Raw genomic sequence first — 20,422 nt, 5'->3', positions numbered from 1 at the left:
AGACCTTTGATATTAGGGCAAAAATCGTATTCTTGATAATAATTTTTGTATTGTTATCCTGTAAAATATATATATATATCTAGGGCTTAACCCTATCACTAATCAATTAGTTAAACAATTTAGAAACAACTGGTGTTGAACTGTGGGAGAAAGCTATCACCCCTTGAACCTCAGACCAGGAAGGGAGCGCATACAACTGGAACACCGCGCCCCTTACTCAGGACAAACCCTTCCCTTATCCCGCCAACCATCTCCATTATAAGGATATCAAACTGTATGCTCATTTTAATTTTTTAGTATTAAAGGAAATATTAAGAGTGGAGACATGAAATAGGATTGGCATAAGAATGAGACAAAAGTCAGATTCGAAGTCTGAAAATAGTCACAAACAGTATTTCTTTATATAATTAATTACACTAAATGAATGTGTTATCTTCAGTCCTGGTAAATTATGACAGAGTTTTCCATTTTGGCATTTCTATACTCGTATACCACATTAAACTACTACAGGCAGATTTCAATAACTCGCAGTACACACATGGAAGCACACAGAAGTACAGGGAGCCTTGCCACAAATTTCCATTTGCGTCTGAAGATTAAAAATTATTCCATGCTAGCATGTAGAAAATGCACATCTGCAGTCAGATAACAATCCCTTATGGCTATCTAATGGGCCTGAAATTACAGCTTCCACTCAACAAGTACAAAGTAATGAGTTCTAGCTAGCTAGCCAACAAGAGAGAAAGTGTGTGGGGGGGGTATCAAGAGAGGCCAGATCTCATCATGCATAATAGATTGTGCCAACAGCCTGCATGGAGCTCTTGAGGGCCAGTGCTTCATCATGCCTGGAACGGCAACAAAAGAGGAGACCTGGGTTACTGAGGACAAATCTGAATGAGCTTTCGATGTATCTGAGAGTGTGGAGTAACAATCACATATGATGTTCTATGGTCTTTTATCTTCAAGTCTGCTGGCCCTTTTTTGCTGCGGTATAACAACAAAGTAACTAACTAACTAAAGTTAACTCATTGATGCATTGCTCACAGATATAATTTACTTTTGAGTTTTTAATTACATCATGCCACCACTGAAGTTACCTGGCACGACGTGTCCATATTTTTTTTATTGTCTAATTCGTAATAATAATAGTGTCAGGTGGCAAAATCATACAAGTTGGCTTGTTCGTACGACTTTTACTCCCATAGAGAAAATAAACAGACCAATGAAAGATGGTATTACACATTTTCCAAGTTTAGCCACTAAACCAATCCTAAACCTTACCATGAAGTCTAACCCCTTATTTGAACCCTAAACCTAACTATTATATTTAATAGGAAAAATAACTGTTGTGTACTATGGAAAAAAGAGAAACATCGGGTTTTGAACGAGATGAGGGAAACAAATGACTGGTTATTGTCAAGCATTGTCATTTTAATCGTCTTCATTTGCTTACTAAAATTTGAAAATGTGTTGATTGGTTGGTCTCTATTGGAAAAATAAGTTGTACCTTTTCATAAGAGTTGTCATGCGACTATGCTGTAATTTGCATATTTGGGTGAACTATTCTTTTATCAAGTACCTCCTGAGAATACGGCCTCAAAAAAGTCCTTTTGTGCTTGTAATTGATGAGATGACATAAACAGAGGATCGTGACTCCTAAGATGCTGAAAATTGGCTTGCCATTTTTCATTTTCAATAGAAAAGCCCTTAAGTCAGGGCAGCGACTTGAAGTTAAGCAATTCCTTGTGATTAAAGAGTCATCAGTCATCTTTTAGAATTCACACATCAAACGACTAAATGAGAGAGAACATCACTAATTCACAATTCTGTTTTCAAGTATCACTGGTGTTCTCCGCTTATATGGTGAGGGCACAAACAGAGACCGTGATTGGAAACCAAACAGCCTCGACTTAAATCAATGCATATGGGTTTGATACACACTTCTGCTCTAAATTGACAACAGACTTGTGTCATTTTTGTCTACGTGGTCCTTGAGATTAACTCTTCCAGCAAAGTGCAAGTCTGATTAGAATTTGCGTACATTTACTTCATGAATATTTTCAGATACTAATGATGTGTCCCTTTTGCTCTAACAATTCTTTAATTCACCAGTACCAATAAATCTGAAAAATGGACCAAGTGTCAGCAAAGTACACTTTACAATAAATACATCTTTGATGTCTACTATTTGACCATGTTTAATTATTATATGATGAACTGAATGGACACAAAAATATGTGGTGGAAACATGATATCTGACGATAATACTGATATTGATATACTGTATTATATATATATATATATATATATATATATATATTTATTTTAATGTCACTAAAGATTACCATATTCTTATATACTTATATATATCATAGTATTTTGGCATTACCATGTTATATATGTACTGCATTATTCTTGAAGGTACTTCCAAGAATGCCATAGTATTACCATGGTACATGCCCACAAACATGGTAACAATATGGCAATGCCAAAAATATGGTGAAAACACAGTGTTTTGATATATATCATGGTACTGAATGATTTCCAAGAATAAAATCTCAATGGACAATACCACGGTCCATGTCCACAAACCAGGTATTTTGATATATGTCACTTAATTGAATTATTACCATATCCATATACCTTGTAAATACATTGATCTCCAAGGGACTTACAAGATTACCACAGTTATTACCATGGTACGTGTGTATATATATATATATATATATACATATATATATAAAATGGTAATACCACTGTACTTTGATATCTATCATGGTACTGAATAATTCTCAAATGCATTCCATGGTGCATGTCCACAAACATGTTGGTAGCCCTATTGTATTTTGATATCATACTGTAGTACTGAATGATTATTACATGATACCCTGGTGGTTTGTTGTAACGTGTATATAAAGGTGGCAAGGAGGACGTGGGAGATGGCATTGCAATCCACGTGAGTGTGTTTTTATTCTCAGGGCTTTAACTCAAAATATGCTTTCCAGCAAGACTTTCAGTTTACACACATCAGCTTCAATGATAACAGACAACATAAAATCAAAAGGTGCTCAAGTATAAACAGCTTTTCAGCATTCAGCTCCAGTCTGGGTATGTGTGCGTCTCGGACTCTCTCTCAGTCTGGGATTCCGCCAGCCTTTTAAAGCCCTTCTCTGCCATAACTGAAATGAGACACAGGTGTTTAGAGTCAGTAATCACCAGGTGATGGCTCTTACCACTTCCTCTCTAACCACTGACAGACACGACGACATTCCCATCCCCACAGTGTAAAAAGGTCACAGACCATTTCCTTCAAAACAAATACATCTATTTCAAAACAAACAACACACCTCATAGTAATTTCGTATTCAATTATTGCACATCTAGCATGTTGACAAGCCAGTCCAGAGTTAGAATAAAAGTCTCAGAGGCTGCAGACAACATGGGTTACCATATTAAAGTACTTTTTTTCACGCCTCCTATATTAAATACAGTATGTATTGCAGATGCACATAATACCGCTCCCATACTGAGACCCAGTGGAATTCCAATCCAGATTTGCAGCATGCTGTAAGCAGATCTTGGGAATAAATCCTGCCAGGGTCACCACGTGGAGTCCTAGATGTTCCACTTGATGTTCACAACTGCATGCGTTGCAGTGCTGCATCAAACACATATGAGATGATGAATTGCTATTGTCTATTGTGTGGCGCCTGAATATTCTAGAACGAAACTGAACAACAGGGGGGAAAACAAAGACACATTGTTTATGTATTTGTTTCTGTGTTCTACATTCATGTTCTGATTTGAAAATGGGAACAGTCTCACTTCAGTATACAATCATGGATTGTTCTTTTAGATAGTGACACATCTTTATTTTACAGCACATATCAGTTATGACCAATGCGCAATGCAGGCTGTTTAGTGGTAACACAACAACACACACCATCAAACAATGAACATACACTCCTAAATACATAAATCCCATTTAAAAAATACTGTAGCTGATCCATGGTACGTTAATTGGAGGGCAATACTATGGTATTTTCATGGTATTTTCATGGTAATTTCTTGTTAATGATTTATACCTCACCAGTGAGTTATGAGCGAGTAAAGCATCCAATATTTAGCCAAGTTTGATACATGTCCATTTTACAATTCAATAGGTCAAAGACAGCAAGAACCTTGACACTGCAGTTGAATAAAACTCCATCAAACCATGACAAGTTTTTACCATCCTTGATGTAGGACATTTCTGCAGTATCGGGGGGGGCATTAATTAAGGAACATTATTAACATAGTTGAAGACACATAATTATTCTATATACAGGAAAACTGGATCATTTAATTCTTTAACTTTGAAACTTTTAGTAACATGAATCTGCAGACATATTTGCATATTCTTTCACAAAGTCTACAGTCGTGAGGGTCACAAATGTATTTGTGCTTTAGAAAATCTCTAGGAAAGCTATCAATGTAATGGCATTAATGAAAAAATGCTCTTGATCCTGAAATCACCTGAAACTTACTGTATGTAGGAATTATTTGACAAACTTTCTTTAAAAAAAAGCTAAGCTAAAACATATCCATCAAGCCTAGTGCTTGCATCAGTCTTTCATCTGTGCTCTCTCAATTTGTCTTACAAAAAAGAGACACCCTGAGTACTTTGTTCCTTCTTCTAAATTAAGATAAAGGAAAAGCAACAGGTATGGTGTGTACTGTTTATCTTAGAGAAACAAATTACATTTTACAGGATGTATGTAATTTGTAGTGGAATACATTTCAAAAGTAACCCTCCCAACCCTGCTGACAGGCAATGTCTGTATCTAAATTGCACAAATTCCTTTTTTTTTCTTTTTTTTTTTTTTTTTTTTTACATTTGACCAGTAAATAAAAGGACAGATGTGGGCCCTGTTCTTGATCTTAGCTGTCTTGGTGGGTTTAAAGGCTGTGATGCCATCATGGGAGGTTCAGATCATCCAAAACGAAAGGTTTATGTGAAGGGTACTCTACCCAAAAGGTCACTAGCTAGAGGGTTCATATTCTTTGATGGTAATGGGCGGGATCTTACTGAGAATGTTCCATATGAAAAGGCAAATTCCAAAAAGGAATATACCAGATGTACTAATCCCAAATTTAAGAAAATATTACAAGTTAAACTGCCTCCACAGCATTGCTGTCCACAGAAATGTATTCTGACTCGTCCCTTTGTTTGAAATTACCATGCAGGTCATAAGGCCAATGTATACATTTTTTCCACATACTGGTATGTTGCAGTATATGTAACGTAAACGTAATCAACAGCACAGTAGGCACTGACTCGACCATGCACAAGATGGCATGGCACATGGGCAAAGTATACCCTAGTCTTCATCATCAGCACAGTATGTGCGGACTGACCATGTGCAGCGTATTTTTTCTAGAAATGCAAAAATCTAATTTAAGAGGGAAAACAACCTCAGAATGGTGCTCACCATTGTTTATGTGAACAAGATAACTTCCTGGTTTCCATGGGACCAGAAACAAACTGTCCATGTACATCTTCCAAATCACCTACTATTGACTGTACTAAAGAGTATATAACAAGGCAGTCATAGTGTGAATTTGTAGAAAGCACCCATTTGGGCTTGCGTTCAAGAGAGTATACTTTATAAGACTGTGTGAGACAAAACGGCACAAGGAAAAAAAATGCGAGCAACCTCCAATTTAAAATAAGTATACCCTAGACGTCCACATGCAGCCATTTAAGCAGAAATGTCATCTCCGGATGTGCTTTGACTGTTTTAAAGAGTATCACAAAGCAATTGTAGTGCATATGTGTTAAATGCATCCGTGCTGGATTGTGGTCAAAAGAGTATACTTTGTAAGGCTAGAGCACTAAACTGTGTGTGAGATGTAACAGCGGATAATGAAGCAAGCAACGTCCGAGACATGGGGTCTGGCCCCATGGAAACCACAAAGTAATTGCGTTCACAAACAATGGTGAGTGCAATTCTGAGGTCACATTTACTCTCCAAAATTTCATTTTTACTCAACTGACCGATAGCTTTAGGGTGTAGGGTAAATACAAAATGCATTCATTTTCGTATGCAAAAAATGCTTTCAGCTGCAAAACTTTAGACCTTTTGTCGCAAGATTCATATTGTGACAAGTTTATTATGCATAACAAGAAATTCACCAATCTTAGATGTCTATTGTAAATGCATTACTATAAACATAATCTGTTTTTACAAACTGAAGTACAAGTCAAAATTATCACCTGTCACTCACTCGACGTTGTGTCGATTGTAGTGACACAAGGGGTCTCTTTTGATAGCCTCGCGTACCTATGAACTTGAGAAAAGGCCAATGTGAAGTTGGCAGACAGAATTTGCATACCCCGCCCCCAGAAATATGGGTATAAAGGGGAGCGGGGGAGCTAATGTCAGACAGATTTTTTCTTCGGAGCCGAACGTTTGTGTGATCAGCGAGCTGTGTGTCATGACTGCTTCACCCACCTCTGCAAGAGAGCTTCTGTTGGATCTGACGGTGCATTCCAGCGGCTTTCTCCTCTCTGCAAGCTGTGCAGACTCTGCCCCTGAGCGCTTCTCTCATAGAAAGAGTTGATTTCTCTGAAAGAGTTTTATTTTCCTCTAAAAGATTTAGTTTTCTGGTAAAAGAGCAACATACGCAAGCGGGCGTTGAACATCCTTTTCAGGACGGGTCTTTATAAAGATGCTCTTCCACCACTGTGTAGTTCCTGGATGTGGCCAGTATCTCTCAAGATCCAACTGTCATAGACGCTGCCTCGTGTACCTCGTGTACGCGATCACACCGAGGCAGAGTTTGTGAATGTTCATGTTCTAACAGCGAGGACATGACTGTTGTGGCTTTCGTTTCTCAAAATGAACGCCACTCCAGAACCCCCCGTTCTGGATAATGACATCGCCACTGCATCAGAGAGCGTTCAGTCGTCTGATGCGCAGATGGGTGACATGCTTTCCCGGGCTGCTGTGAGTGTTGGGTTGGACTGGAATCCTCCGTCCTCCCCCCAACCCTCGCGGCTTGATGATTGGTACCTCGGCTCCGGGCGCAGGCCGTGCCTCACCCCTTGTGGGTTCGAGCACACTCTACGAGAAGTGTGGCATCCTCGTGGGCACTGGCCCACGGCACCTCCTTAGCAGACATCTGCATAGCGGTGGGCTGTGCAACACCCAACACCTTTGCTAGGTTCTACAACCTCAGGGTTGAATCTGTCTCGTCCCGTGTTTTGTCAGGTCCGAGCTGGTAGAACTCGGTAATACGGAACAGCCGACCGGGTGTTCCACTTGCACCTTGCGCCCTTCACCAAGCTGATCCAGTGCGTCTGCTCTCCCAGGTTAGCCAGTAAGCTCTCGCTTCCTGGACGCTCTTCCTCCCTAGCCCTCTGGCTGCAAATTCAGCAGAGGAATTTGCCACCAGACCCACCACGTGTTGAGTGCACCATGTAGAGCTTGGGCTCCACAGGCATAGTTCCCACTTCAGGCAACTCCCTGTGACGTATTTTCCACGGTACGTTCCCCTTGCTGGCAGGACCCGTGTCTCCCTTGGGCAGTCTCTGCTGCCCCCCGGTCGCCGTGTCTGTCAGGCTGTACCACCGCACCATGTTCATGGGTGGCTTGACAACCCCCGTTTTTATTGGCCATGAGTTACCTCCCCCCAGTCTGGGCAGGCTGTGGCCTCCACAGGGCCTTTCCCCTGAAAGAATAGGAACAGGAAAGGACACCTTCCTCGATGCATCTATAGCGTTAAGATAGCTGTCCGGCTGGCTCCCATACAAGTCATGTTGCCTGTTCCCGTATGGGTACTGGGAACGGTATATGACACCTTTCATTGGGGGCGTTGGGGAGGGTTATGTGCAGCTGACCCAGCTGCTTCTAGCACGCAGCAGCTTGCTTGCACCTGGCTCGGCAGTCACGTAACACGGGTAGTGCATGGCGTTTTGAAGTGGGACCCCTTTGTGACACTACAATCTACACAACGTCGAGTGAGTGACAGAAGGGTAACATCATGGTTACTGTTGTAACCTACGTTCCCCGATGGAAGGAACAAGATGTTGTGTTCCCCTTACCACGTCACTATCCCTACCACTGTAATGCGCTGAGTGAAAACTTGTCTGACATTCATAGGTACGCAAGGCTCTCAGAAGAGACCCCTTGTGTCACTACAATCGACACAAAGTCTCGTTCCTTCCATCGGGGAACTGAGGTTACAACAGTAACCATGACGTTTTCAATAAAAGCTCCACTTGTTCCGAACCCAGATCATTGCTTTAATCATACCATACCAGATTAAAAAAGATCGAAACTTTAAATACAGCTTATTCATGAACATACTGTAATCAAATCAATGTCAATTTCAAAATGTAAAACTCTCAAACCACCATACATTATCAATGAACCCACACACACCTCATGAGAACACTTTTTAATACAAGATTCAAACATACAGTGCCTGGTGGCATAAATTAACCAATGCTGTTTAACATGAAAGAGAATGACTAAAGCATTTTCCGTCATTAAGTTTGTAGTATTCTGTACAAGGCTGCATGTTCTCACAGTTTCTACACACTGTCAGACCTCAAATAGCATAAAGGTGTCTCATTTTCTGTATCATTGTCATACCCGGCCCTAAGGTCAACAGCAGCACCTTTATAAATTCATTGCTTAAAAGTTCAATCTTTTGCCACCTCAACTTGTTTTTGCAATACAGCTTGCAGACCTTCTAACAATGTTAAAATTTGGACAAAATGTTACAAAATTATTAATAAACATAAAAGAATAAATTCTGTCTTGCTCAATAATATAACTCATAAACAAAACATACGACTGGTTTCCCCTATTGTACCATCTTCTCCTGTAGATATAGTATCGCCAACATGTAATATAAAGTTTGATATTCCCATTTAAACGTAAACGACTGGAATACAGTAAATAAACGTAGGGCCAATTTGATTTGACAAATAATAATACAAAAAAATCCTATAGACAACATTCTGTGAAACAGATTAAATTAATATTCAGCTCAGGCCTTGTGAAAATATCCATAGAGAATAGACAGATAATAATATGCTCTATAGCTTTGACAACACTGAGCTTGTCTAAATGAAACACATTCTTGATTGGGGTGAAGGGATAACTATTGTTTCGAATCTGTCATTGCTTTTATTTTAAACGGTAATTAAAGAATGAAAAGACAAATGTGAATTTGTAAAATAAATCTAAGCAGCAAACTCAATGTTAGCAAATAACAGAAATTACTTAGCGACTCCGTGCTACATTAATGATGTATACATAATGTAGTTTAACAACACAACATAAAAGGAACCATTAAAAAGGCCACGAAAGAGGGTAGATTGTCAATGCTGTACCATGATGAACTGAATATTCAAGATAATAAGAAATTAAATAACTGTAAAAGAAATTCTCTTTGAAGAGATAGTTCAATCAAAAATGAAAATTATAATATAATATATACACACACACAGGTGGCCAAAAGTTTGGAACAATGTACATTTTCCTCTTATGGAAAAACATTGGTACTTTATTCACCAAAGTGGAATTCAACAATGTATAATCAGGACATAAATAATATGAAAAACATATATTACAATTTGAAAAAAATAAAAATAAAATTCAGAACTTCTTAAACTACTTCAAATAGTTCTCATCAAATCTCCTCCACGTGCAGCAATGACAGCTTTGCAGATCCTTGCCATTCTAGCTGTCAGTTTGTCCAGATACTCAGGTGACATTTCACCCCACACTTCCTGTAGCACTTGCCATAGAAGTGGCTGTCTTGTCGGGCACTTCTCAGGCACCTTACAGTCTAGCTGATCCCACAAAAGCTCAATGGGGTTTAGATCGATAACACTCTTTTCCAATTATCTGTTGTCTGATATCTGTTTCTTTGTCTGCTATAACTTTTTCTTTTTTAACATGTTTTCTGTTTCAAAAGTGTCTTTTTCTTGCAATTCTTCCTATAAGGCCTACACCCGAGTCTTCTCTTTACTGTTGTACATGAAACTGGTGTTGAGCGGGTAGAATTCAATGAAGCTGTCAGCTGAGGACATGTGAGGCATCTATTTCCCAAACTAGACTTTGATGTACTTATCCTCTTGTTTAGATGTATCTGGGCAGTTGTCCTTTGTCTTTTAAATACTGTAGTGCACACCTTTGTATGGAATCTTACGTTGTTTTGGCAATTTCAAGCATTGTATAGCCTTCATTCCTCAAAACAATGATTGACTGATGAGTTTCTAGAGAAAGCTGTTTCTTTTTTGCAGTTTTTGACCAAATATTGACCTTAATATATGCCAGACTATTGCAGACTGTGACAACTCAAAAACAAACACAAAGACAATGTTAAGCTTCATTTAATGAACCAAATATCTTTCAACTGTGTTTGATATAATGGCAAGTGATATTCTAGTACCAAATTAGCATGATTACTCGAGGATAAGGTGTTGGAGTGATGGCTGCTGGAAATGGGGCCTGTCTAGATTGGATCAAAAATGACTTTTTTCAAATAGTGATCATGCTGTTATTTACATCAGTTATGTCCTGACTATACTTTGTTATCAGTTTGCACTTTGGTGAATTCAAGGACCAATTTCCATCCGAAACAGCAAAATCTGTACATTATTCCAAACTTTTGGCCGCCAGTGTATAAATATACAGTTGTATCTTAGCCAAATACATTTAAACTTAGTTTTTCACAAATCCTGACATTTAATCGTACAAAACCTTCCCTGTCTTAGGTCAGTTAGGGTGACTACTTTATTTTAATAATGTGAAATGTCAGAAAAAAGTAGAGAGAATTATTTACTTAAAGAATTAATTTCTTCTTTGTTAGTATTTGGTAGCATTGCTTTTATAGTTGACTTGGGTCAAACTTTTTGGGTTGCCTTCCACAAGATTCTCCCAATAAGTTGTTGGAATTTTGGCCCATTCCTCCAGGCAGAACAAGTGTAACTGAATCAAATGTGGAGGCCTCCTTGCTCCCACACTCTTTTTCAGTTCTGCCCACAAATCTTCTATCAGACTGAGGTCAGGGCTTTGTGATGGGCACTCCAATACCTTGACTTTGTTGTCCTTAAGAACTTTTGCCACAACTTTGGAGGCATGCTTTAGGTCATTGTCCATTTGGAAGACCCATTTGCGACAGAGCTTTAACTTCCTGGCTGATATCTTGAGATGTTGCTTCAATTTATCCACATAATTTTCCTTCCTCATGATGCCATCTATTCTGTGAAGTGCACCAGTCCCTCCTGCAGCAAAGCACCCCCACAACATGATGCTGCCACCCCCATGCTTCATGGTTGGATGGTGTTCTTCGGCTTGTAAGCCTCATCCTTTGTCCTCCAAACAGAACAATGGTCATTATGGCCAAACATCTCACTTTTTGTTTCATTAGACCAGAGGACATTTCTGGGATTGATTTGCACTTTCTGCACCAAACTACGTTCATCTCAAGGAGATGATGGCTGTGTGGTCCTATGGTGTTTATTCTTATGTACTATTGTTTTTACAGATGAACGTGGTAGCCTTCAGGCAATTGGAAATGATTGTGTGGAGATCCACAATTTTTTCTGAGGTCTTGGTGCCTCTTTGCTTGACACCATGGGAAAATCAAAAGAAATCAACCAAGTTTGAAGGTAGGTCTTAAAATACATACACAGGTACACCTCCAGTTGACTCAACTGCCAATTGAGACAATTGGTTATTAAATTGCTTATCAGAAGCTAATTGCCTAATTGCCTAAATGCTTGACATAATTTTCTGGAATTTTCCAAGCTGCCTAAAGGCACTGTTAACTAGGTGTATGTAACTTCTGACCCACTGGAATTGTGATTTAGTCAATTAAAAAAACAGTCTGTCAGTAAACAATTGTTGAAAAAAATATATACTCATATACAAAGTAGATGTCCTAAACGACTTGCCAAAACAATAGTTTGCTTATATGAAATCTGTAGAGTGGTCAAAAAAATTTGTTTAATGACATCAACCTAAGTGTATGTAAACTTGTGACACACAAACACAGAAAAATTAAGAGACCACTGCAAAATTATCAATTTCTCTGAATTTACTATTTATTGGCATGTGTTTGACTAAAATGAAACTGAAGACTTTCAGGCAGAAGGTAGCGGTGCCAGTGAAACAATTTCAGAGGCTCCTGGGGCATATGGCATCCACAGCGGTGGTTCTCCCCCTCGGGTTGATGCATATGAGACCGCTTCAGCACTGGCTACAGACTCGAGTCCCGAGGTGGGCATGGCACCATGGCACCAGGCCTGTTCCCATCATGCCACAGTGCCGTCAGACTTTCAGCCCTTGGTTGGGCCTGGCGTTTCTACAGGCAGGTGTTCCCCTAGAGAAGGTCTCAAGGTCATGACAGACGCCTCGAACTCGGGCTGGGGTGCCGTGTGCAACAGGCAGGCAGTGTCGGGGCTCTGGATCTGGATAGGGCCCAGACTCCAATGGCACATCAACTGCTTAGAATTGTTGGAGGTATTGCTGGCCCTGAGGTGGCTTTGGCCGTGTTGGTCCGGACCGACAACCCAGTGAAAATTAACAGGTAGCACAGGTAGTTCATACAATTCTGAAGGCAGCACAAATAATGCCAATTTTTTTTCAATGAAGGTATATGGAATATTGGTCACAAACTTGATGAAGTGGTCATACAGTAACGTCACATGAAACAGGTCAATTGGAAGTGTACTCAAGCTTGAAATCATGATCACCAAGGAGACTGCTGTCAAGATGTACAGTAAAAAAAGAATTACATTTTGGTTTGTTTTTACCTAAAACCAAATGGATCACTTCAGAAGATATAGATTAAACCACTGAAGTTTGACAGATTATGTTTATGCAGACTTGAGCATCTTAGATGGCATGAGGTTGAGTAAATGATGATAGAATTTTCATTTTGGGGCGAACCAACCCTTTAAATTTGTGCCTGTTCCTAACATAAAGCTATCTTATGTCTAAGAATATATATACCGCACAGTGTACAACATGGTCATATAGAACAATTTTATGATACTTTCAAGGTGCTTCTTTGTCAGTTTGGCACTCGACAGCTCCAGTCCTCATTCGCTATATATATATATATATATATACGGAAAAGAGTAAACGAGATATTCTTAAAAAAAATAAAAATAAATTGGGGCCTGGGTAGCTCAGCGATTAAAGACACTGACTACCACCCCTGGAGTTGAGAGTTCGAATCCAGGGCATGCTGAGTGTCTCTAGCCAGGTCTCCTAAGCAACCAAATTGGCCCAGTAGCTAGGGAGGACAGTCACGTGGGGTAACCTCCTCGTGGTCAAAATAATGTGGTTCTCGCTATCAGTGAGGCGTGTGGATGCCGTGGAGAATAGCGTGAAGCCTCCATGTCTCCGTGGTAACGCGCTCAACAAGCCACGTGATAAAATGTGCAGATTGAAGGTCTCAGACACGGAGGCTACTGAGATTCGTCCTCTGCCACCTGGATCGAGGCAAGTCACTATGTCTGCATGAGGACTTGGATAATGTAAGTAATGACTAATAATGAATTTTAAATTTCTTGGGGAAAAAAACTTTTTTATCCACATAATTCTAAAACCACTGTTTTAGGCACTTGATAAACAGACTTATAACTCAATCTTACTGATTATTAGCAGGACTTTTCCTCCTTCAAACTGTTGGTATGTACCTAAAAACAAATCTATCCCAACCTCAAATGATTTTGGTCGCATAAATCTATATAGGGTATATTTAAGTGTAAAAATTTAATTACGATTACAACCCAAAAATACATTGACAAAAACTCTTTTGATAAAAACAATTCAGTCATCTGACAGATTCAAGGGGTTGTCAGACTTCTGGAGTTATCATACAGATGTTGCAAAATATTCATACCGACCAGCCGTCACTACGCCACACCTTTATTATTGCAAATGTCACTTCTGAATTTAAAACTCAAAACATAGAACAGATGAGCATAAAACACAAATCAGAAAAAAAACTATTACAAGAAGCAACTTTTTCCTGACAGCACTAGCCGCCTTTGTAAAATAAGTTTAAAGCAAACTTAAAGAAACCCATCTAAGAAAAAAGATCCATGAGGAAAAGCTTTATAATGAATTGATTACCAAGAACAAGGTTTTACAAATTGCAGTACACTATATATTTACTGTTCTTAATTAAACAATTTGAGGCTGTATCAAAAACTTTGTAAAAAATTAGATCATGATTCATCAATCTTTTTTATTTCTAGATTTTGTAAATGAAACCAGTTCTTAGTTTTAACCCACTGTCTCGAGCAGATCTTTCCCCAAATCTTTTTTTTATTTTTTATTTTTATTTGAATAACCATAACTATATAAAAAATAATCCTCCCTCATCTAAAACAAATGGTAAGAATTTTTTTTTTCCTCACCATATCTGATTTACACACTTTTGGACTATAAATACAGATATTTCCACAGGCAGAATAATATATACAGAAGACACTTGCTGCAATACCACCAAGGCAAAATATGGTATTCAACTGCAAATATGTAGTTATGACATAACATTGTGTAGAGAATGGGTCACCATTATCAAAATCTTCAGTTTATTTTTAATTATTTTGAGTGGATCCAAGGCATGTACTCCATAATCATCACTGATGTACGTGTATTGAAAAAATAACAAATTAAAGAAATCAAAACATACTACAAATTGCCTGAAAGTCGAGCTTGTTCTGCTCAAATCAAGTCTTTGAAATTGAGCAATTTGTCTGTGACTATCAGTGGCATACTTTTAAACTGGTGAAACAGTATGTGGTTCTGACTTGAGGAATTGTTAAGGATTCTATGACCCCATCAACTTGTAAATCTAATTAAATTGAAAGATTTCTTAGCCTTTGGGAAATATGATTAGGTTTGATGATCAATATCAGACTCCAGCCAGTCAGGTCAAAGGCAGAATCTGCATAGATGACACCCTCAAGAGATTACCTCTTTCTAAAAATGTTTTATGTGGCTGGCGAGCTCTCAAGTCATGTGTATGTAAATGTAGTGAATATCTCAAGTCAGAACACACTCTATATGTTTGCGGAGAGTAAATATTTTTATTTTCATGATTGAGGGGTGGAAAATAGAGTTTGTTTCAGTGTAATACTTAAAAGTAAAAAATATATATTTATAATAAAAATTAATGAAGTTGATCTAGCATAACACACTTTTAAATATACAGTGGATTAAACAAATCTTTAATTTTGGCTACCTCTTTATGTACTGATTTTAACTAGACATGTGAAGAAGAATAAAAACAAAAAGAGTTTACTTTCATGTTAAAAGGCAAAACCATAATGAATCGACATCCCACAAAACTATTTGCATGGCTGCCCAAGTCTCTCAAGGCCATTCTTTTATTCCACCTCTGTTATTGAATTTCTCTATGAAACCTTTTGCACCCACAGTCAGCTTTATTGTCCACTTATATTATTCAAGATTAATGAATTCAGAAGATAGAAAGAGTGCTGTTAGGCAACAAGTTTGATTTTGAGTCTGAAAAAAAAAAAAATTGTTTATATATATATATATATATATATATATATATATATATATATAAAAACAAAACAACAAAAAGATTAAATAAAACAACAATTAGTCGAAAAGCCCATCTAGACACAAATGTGCCCAGCAGTACATACCCAGCAGTTTAGCAATAACCAGAGTAGTCAGAGGCTGAGGTTGTTATTTCTGTCCATTGCAGGCTATCCACTTCCACCCCCAACCCCCCAATCACTTATTAAAGTGTCATGTTTAACAAAAACATCCCATCACATTCAAACCCCAAACCCCATTCTGCAGTGTCCCACTTCTAAAAATCCAGTAATGCAAAGAGACAATATTGGTGCGGAACTATGAAAGTTTCTGATCCTCCTGCTCTGGAGGGTTCTGCAAACATTAGGGTGGCACATAAGGGGGTGGGGATCTGTAGGGGGTCATGTTCTTAGGGCGGGATCCTTTACCATCCATTGGGACAGTGAAGGGTGGTGGAGGATGGTAAGGAGGGGCATTAGGATCCTCGTCATGTAGAGGTGTGTACTCTCCCAAAAGATCCTGGTTAAGAGGTGTTGTCTCTGGACTAGCCATGTTGGGATACTCTGGAGGTGGAAGAGGAGGTTTTTCCTCCTGAAGGATAAGGGGCATGCTGGAAGAAGGGGGTGGCTTGGAGTCATCAAGCTCATCCGCAAAAATAATGGGGACTCCTTTCTTAATGAAAGTTGCCTGGTCTTCGATAGTCAGCTTACCCTTGCGTTTTTTGCGGTAGCAGATCATTGCAATTATTCCTGCTATCAGCAAAATAGCTGCCACAACCACAGCAGGTATGACTGTGTGAAGGTACACATCATCTGTGCTCTGTCTTCCGGCACCCACGGCTGGAGTAACAGGTGAAACGGTTGCATCTGAAATCTCACCAACCGGGACAAACATGTAGTTACGGCATGTTCCTGTGCCTTTGACTGTGACATTTGAGGGCTTGAAGTCTGGTTCCATGACATATCTGAACTGTGAAGAGGGTCTACCCTCATGATCAGAGATCCTTTTGCTTAAATGCTGTATTTGTTCTTTCGGACAGGGGCTTTGCTGAAGGCTGTTGTTAGTCCATTCCACTATGATGGAGCCCTTGAGGATGTTCTTAAGCGTAACAGTGCTGCTGTTACGATCACCAAATGATTGGGCCAGTTTCTTGACAAGAAGGATCTTCTTGTGAATGTCATTAGTCACTGTACGTGCATCCCCATCAAATACGACTGTAAAAAGCACTGGTGCCTTAACGTTGTTTCCCCAGCGATTAACACGGACCTCAAATGCATCAATTGCATAGAGACCTCCTTTGTCAGTTGCCTGCATGAAATACTCATGTTTTCCTTCATGTTCCTTGTCTGGTAATCCATAGAGTAACTGGCTTGTACTATTGAACTGTATCCAAGAATCATCCGCAACAACATCATTGCCCTTTCGAAGAGTTAGCCTCAACTTATCTGTAGTGCCATCCTCTTTGTCAAAAAACGTATCCGATGGAACCTTCACCTCAAAGTATGTCCCAACATATGCATTCACCTGATCAACTGGGTTACGCAACTGGGGTTTACTATTGCCATCGGGGAGGACAACTGAGGGTGTGGTGCGTCTTGGTGGCTTGGTTGTAGTGGTCTTCGGTTCTCTTGGTATAGGGGTTGTCTTTTGTTTCTTTCCAGGTCTCTTAGTTGGTTTTCTGGTGGTGGGTGTTGCTGGGGTCACAGAGGGCCCAACATAAACGGGCCTGGTAATAGTGGGCTGGATGGCAATAGTGCTGGTGGTTTCCATTATTCTCGTAGGCTGAGGTGGGCCTAAGGTTGGAGTGTAGGCAATTGGATTTTGTGTTCGAATGGTGGGTTTCACAGGTAGTGGCACAGGACCACGAACAGGTGGGGCAGAACTATCTGAGGTAGGAGCTATAGAAGGTGAGGTTGGTGTGGGAACAATACGGATGGGGGGCTCAGGGTAAGATGTTGGGGGGAGTAATGAAGGAATGGGTGTGGGGGTGTTGTTAAGCTGCCTTCGCACCCTTTTGGGCAAATGGGGCTTCTTGTTAGCAATGTGCCATCCAACCACTGGATATCCTAACTGTGCAGACATGGTCCCCTCTTTTGCTGGGACCTGAACACTACTGATATCAGGAATGCTGCTTTGATCGAGACTGCAGCCAAGTTTCCAGGACAAAAGGGCACCATTTTCAACCACTTTTTTGGCATTGCCCGGTCCTGCCATGAAAGCAGACATGTCGAATAAACGGTTGTTTACCACAGGCAAAATCTTCATGTGCTGAAGTCGCATTCCAGAGAACTTTTTCATGTTCACAAGTAGCTCCACTCTCTGCTTGGAACTCATCTTTGTGAGGTCAGCATCCAGTATAACCGTGAGTACTGTTACAGGATCCTCAATGCCACAGATAAAAGGTTGGACATAATTGCTGGCTGATTGGACTGCAAGTTGAAATGGGTCCATATCAGCATGCTCCTCTGGGTGCACCTCAATGGAGAACACATCTGGGCTTTGTGAGACTTGACTCTCATTGGAAACAGAAACGGATATGTAGTGAACACCCTTATCGGTCTCTAAAGGAAGGCCTTGAAGTGTGCCGCTCTCCGGATCCCAATGCAACCATGCTGGGAGAGCATCTTTGCTTGCTTCTGTGATCTGTAAAACAGGAAGATAAATAATTATTACTGCAACCAAATGACTCACATCACAAATATAACAGGATCAATTAGCTTACAGTGATGGCAGATATGCACTGCCAAGCTGAACTACTTTGAATCTGAAAGTAAATCCCACTTCATAACGTGACTAATATCCAATCGCATGAATCAAAGTTGTTTTTCCTCAAAGGATTTGTCAAGCACAAATTCAGTCTCTTAGAATGGGGGGGGGTTGTAACTTTAATAAAAGAGTGCTCTCAGGGTGGGATAGAGCTAGAGCATAGAGTATAAAAATAACCAATAATGAATCAATAGCATTGAGATGATTCATTAACATAAACATGCCTATTTACATATACAAAAATGCATCCTTTGCTTCCAGTCACTTAATTTAATTGTTAATTAACCCTGGTTCATACATTATGCAGAGCTAGTCCTTTAGGGTTGGATCATTAAAACACTAACCAGTACCCAGCAGTAAATGGAGGAAAGAGGGCACCAGCAGCTGGACTTTTATTTCAATTGACAGGCTTCAAATGCTTTATACACAAAATCATCCAGCACCACACCTCTCTCTTTGCCATTCACAGTGCTGTTTTTAAATGTTCTCATCAACCAGTCACAGCTTGGTGTGAATGTGATAGTGAACCTATCTGATCTCTTAGAGAGATGTTAATAATTCAGGTTGGAATCTAATTGTAGGCTGATCTTTATTCTTGTTGATTGATATTGTGCTTACAACACATTGCTGGACTTCGAATGGAATGTGACTTGCACAGGACAGTGGTATTTTGAAGGCTTGAAGGGTTAGTTCAGCCAAGAATGAAAATGTTGTCATCATTTACTCTTATTGTGATGTTGTTTCAAACCCTTATGAATGTTTCATCCTTGCAAAACCGAAGGCGATTTTAGTTCTGATGTTAGACATTAACACTGTTAAACAATTGAAGTGAATGGGGTTGTACAGCAAAATGCACTACAAAAGTATCCCACGTTTCATCCACTATATTAGTAGATATCTGTAACCATATGATAGGAAGAGATAAATTAAGTATTTAAATTGTTACACAACAATTTTGAGCCTGACAGCATAAGTTCCCATTAACTTTAATAAAAGAGCAGCCTATTCTGCCTAACATCAAACATGTTTAGAACGACATGGGGGTGAACTTTTTGTTGTTTAAATACAGTAAAGGAGCACAGCCATCAGTTACACAATGTGTCAAACTATGATCAATCTTAGAATTACCCTTCCATTAGTTGTCACTCCACTGAATCTATACTTCTGGTTTGCATCGCTATCTGTAAACACCTCAGTGAGATTTCACCAAGGAGGTCCAATAGATCTAATGACTAGTGAAGGAAGCAAGAAAAGGCAAGACATTTTGTGGAGAGGATGTGAACGACAACCATATTTGGAAGTAGTTTTTTCCCTTTCATATTTCAATTGCATCACGAATGGCACATGTAGAAGAGAAAATAAAGACCTCATTTCCAGTAATATCCTGGCATAAAAAAAGAAAATTGATCTGGTCTTAAACCAACTGGTCTGGCTTGTCTACTAGACAAGCTGGTCTTCATATAGTCTAGGTGGTCTCTGGTCAAACCAGCAAACAGACCAGTCTGGCACAGCCGGGAAACCAGCAAACCTGCATATGCTCGTTTACGTAATGTTCTTTCAGCAGTGATTCCTTCTCCAGATACACAAAAACAAAGGAGCATTTCTCATTTAACAAACCTTAGGACCTCTCATCCAAACAATAGGCTTGTAATATGAAAATCTAAGAAGGTCTAATGAGAATGATACTCCATCTCCCCTCCTCAATGAAGGAATTACATGGATGAATCAAAACTCACTTCGCTGTGGGCCGTACAAAGCAACCAATTGTTAAAGCACTTTTACGGGGGAGTCTGCAGGAAGAAAAGATCCCATTGTTGGGATATGAAGATAGCTGAAAAGATAACATTCATAGTTCTTCAAGAAGTAGGCTCAGGCATGCATTTGTGATATTAAAGAGAGCAATGGAAACAAAAAGGGCGGTGGGGAACTGGCATGGAAAATCTGAAGGAGGAGAGCCTTTTAGTTTGGCCAAGCAAATGTTTACAAGAAATTATTGTTTCTAACCCATTTACTTTGGTTAAAAATTAACAACACCACTCATCTTGGTCTCTGAATTTATTTGCATAAGC

At 39.4% G+C, this 20,422-nt stretch overlaps 1 protein-coding gene across 2 annotated transcripts in view; it reads right to left on the bottom strand.

The window, feature by feature from the left end:
* Nucleotides 1–13,924: 13,924 nt before the first annotated feature.
* Nucleotides 13,925–20,422, bottom strand: part of LOC127639363 (dystroglycan 1-like) — a 50,037-nt gene continuing 43,539 nt past the window's right edge. For both annotated transcript variants that reach the window (XM_052121322.1, XM_052121321.1), the window contains exon 3: nucleotides 13,925–18,230. In XM_052121322.1, coding sequence (XP_051977282.1) covers nucleotides 15,951–18,230 — 2,280 coding nt within the window. In that variant the 3' untranslated portion in view covers nucleotides 13,925–15,950. The remainder of the gene's footprint in view (nucleotides 18,231–20,422) is intronic.

Source organism: Xyrauchen texanus, chromosome 48 (assembly GCF_025860055.1).
Source record: "Xyrauchen texanus isolate HMW12.3.18 chromosome 48, RBS_HiC_50CHRs, whole genome shotgun sequence".
NCBI classification, from domain to species: domain Eukaryota; kingdom Metazoa; phylum Chordata; class Actinopteri; order Cypriniformes; family Catostomidae; genus Xyrauchen; species Xyrauchen texanus.
Note: the sequence above shows the minus strand (reverse complement) of the source record. Positions and strands in the feature narration are given on the sequence as shown.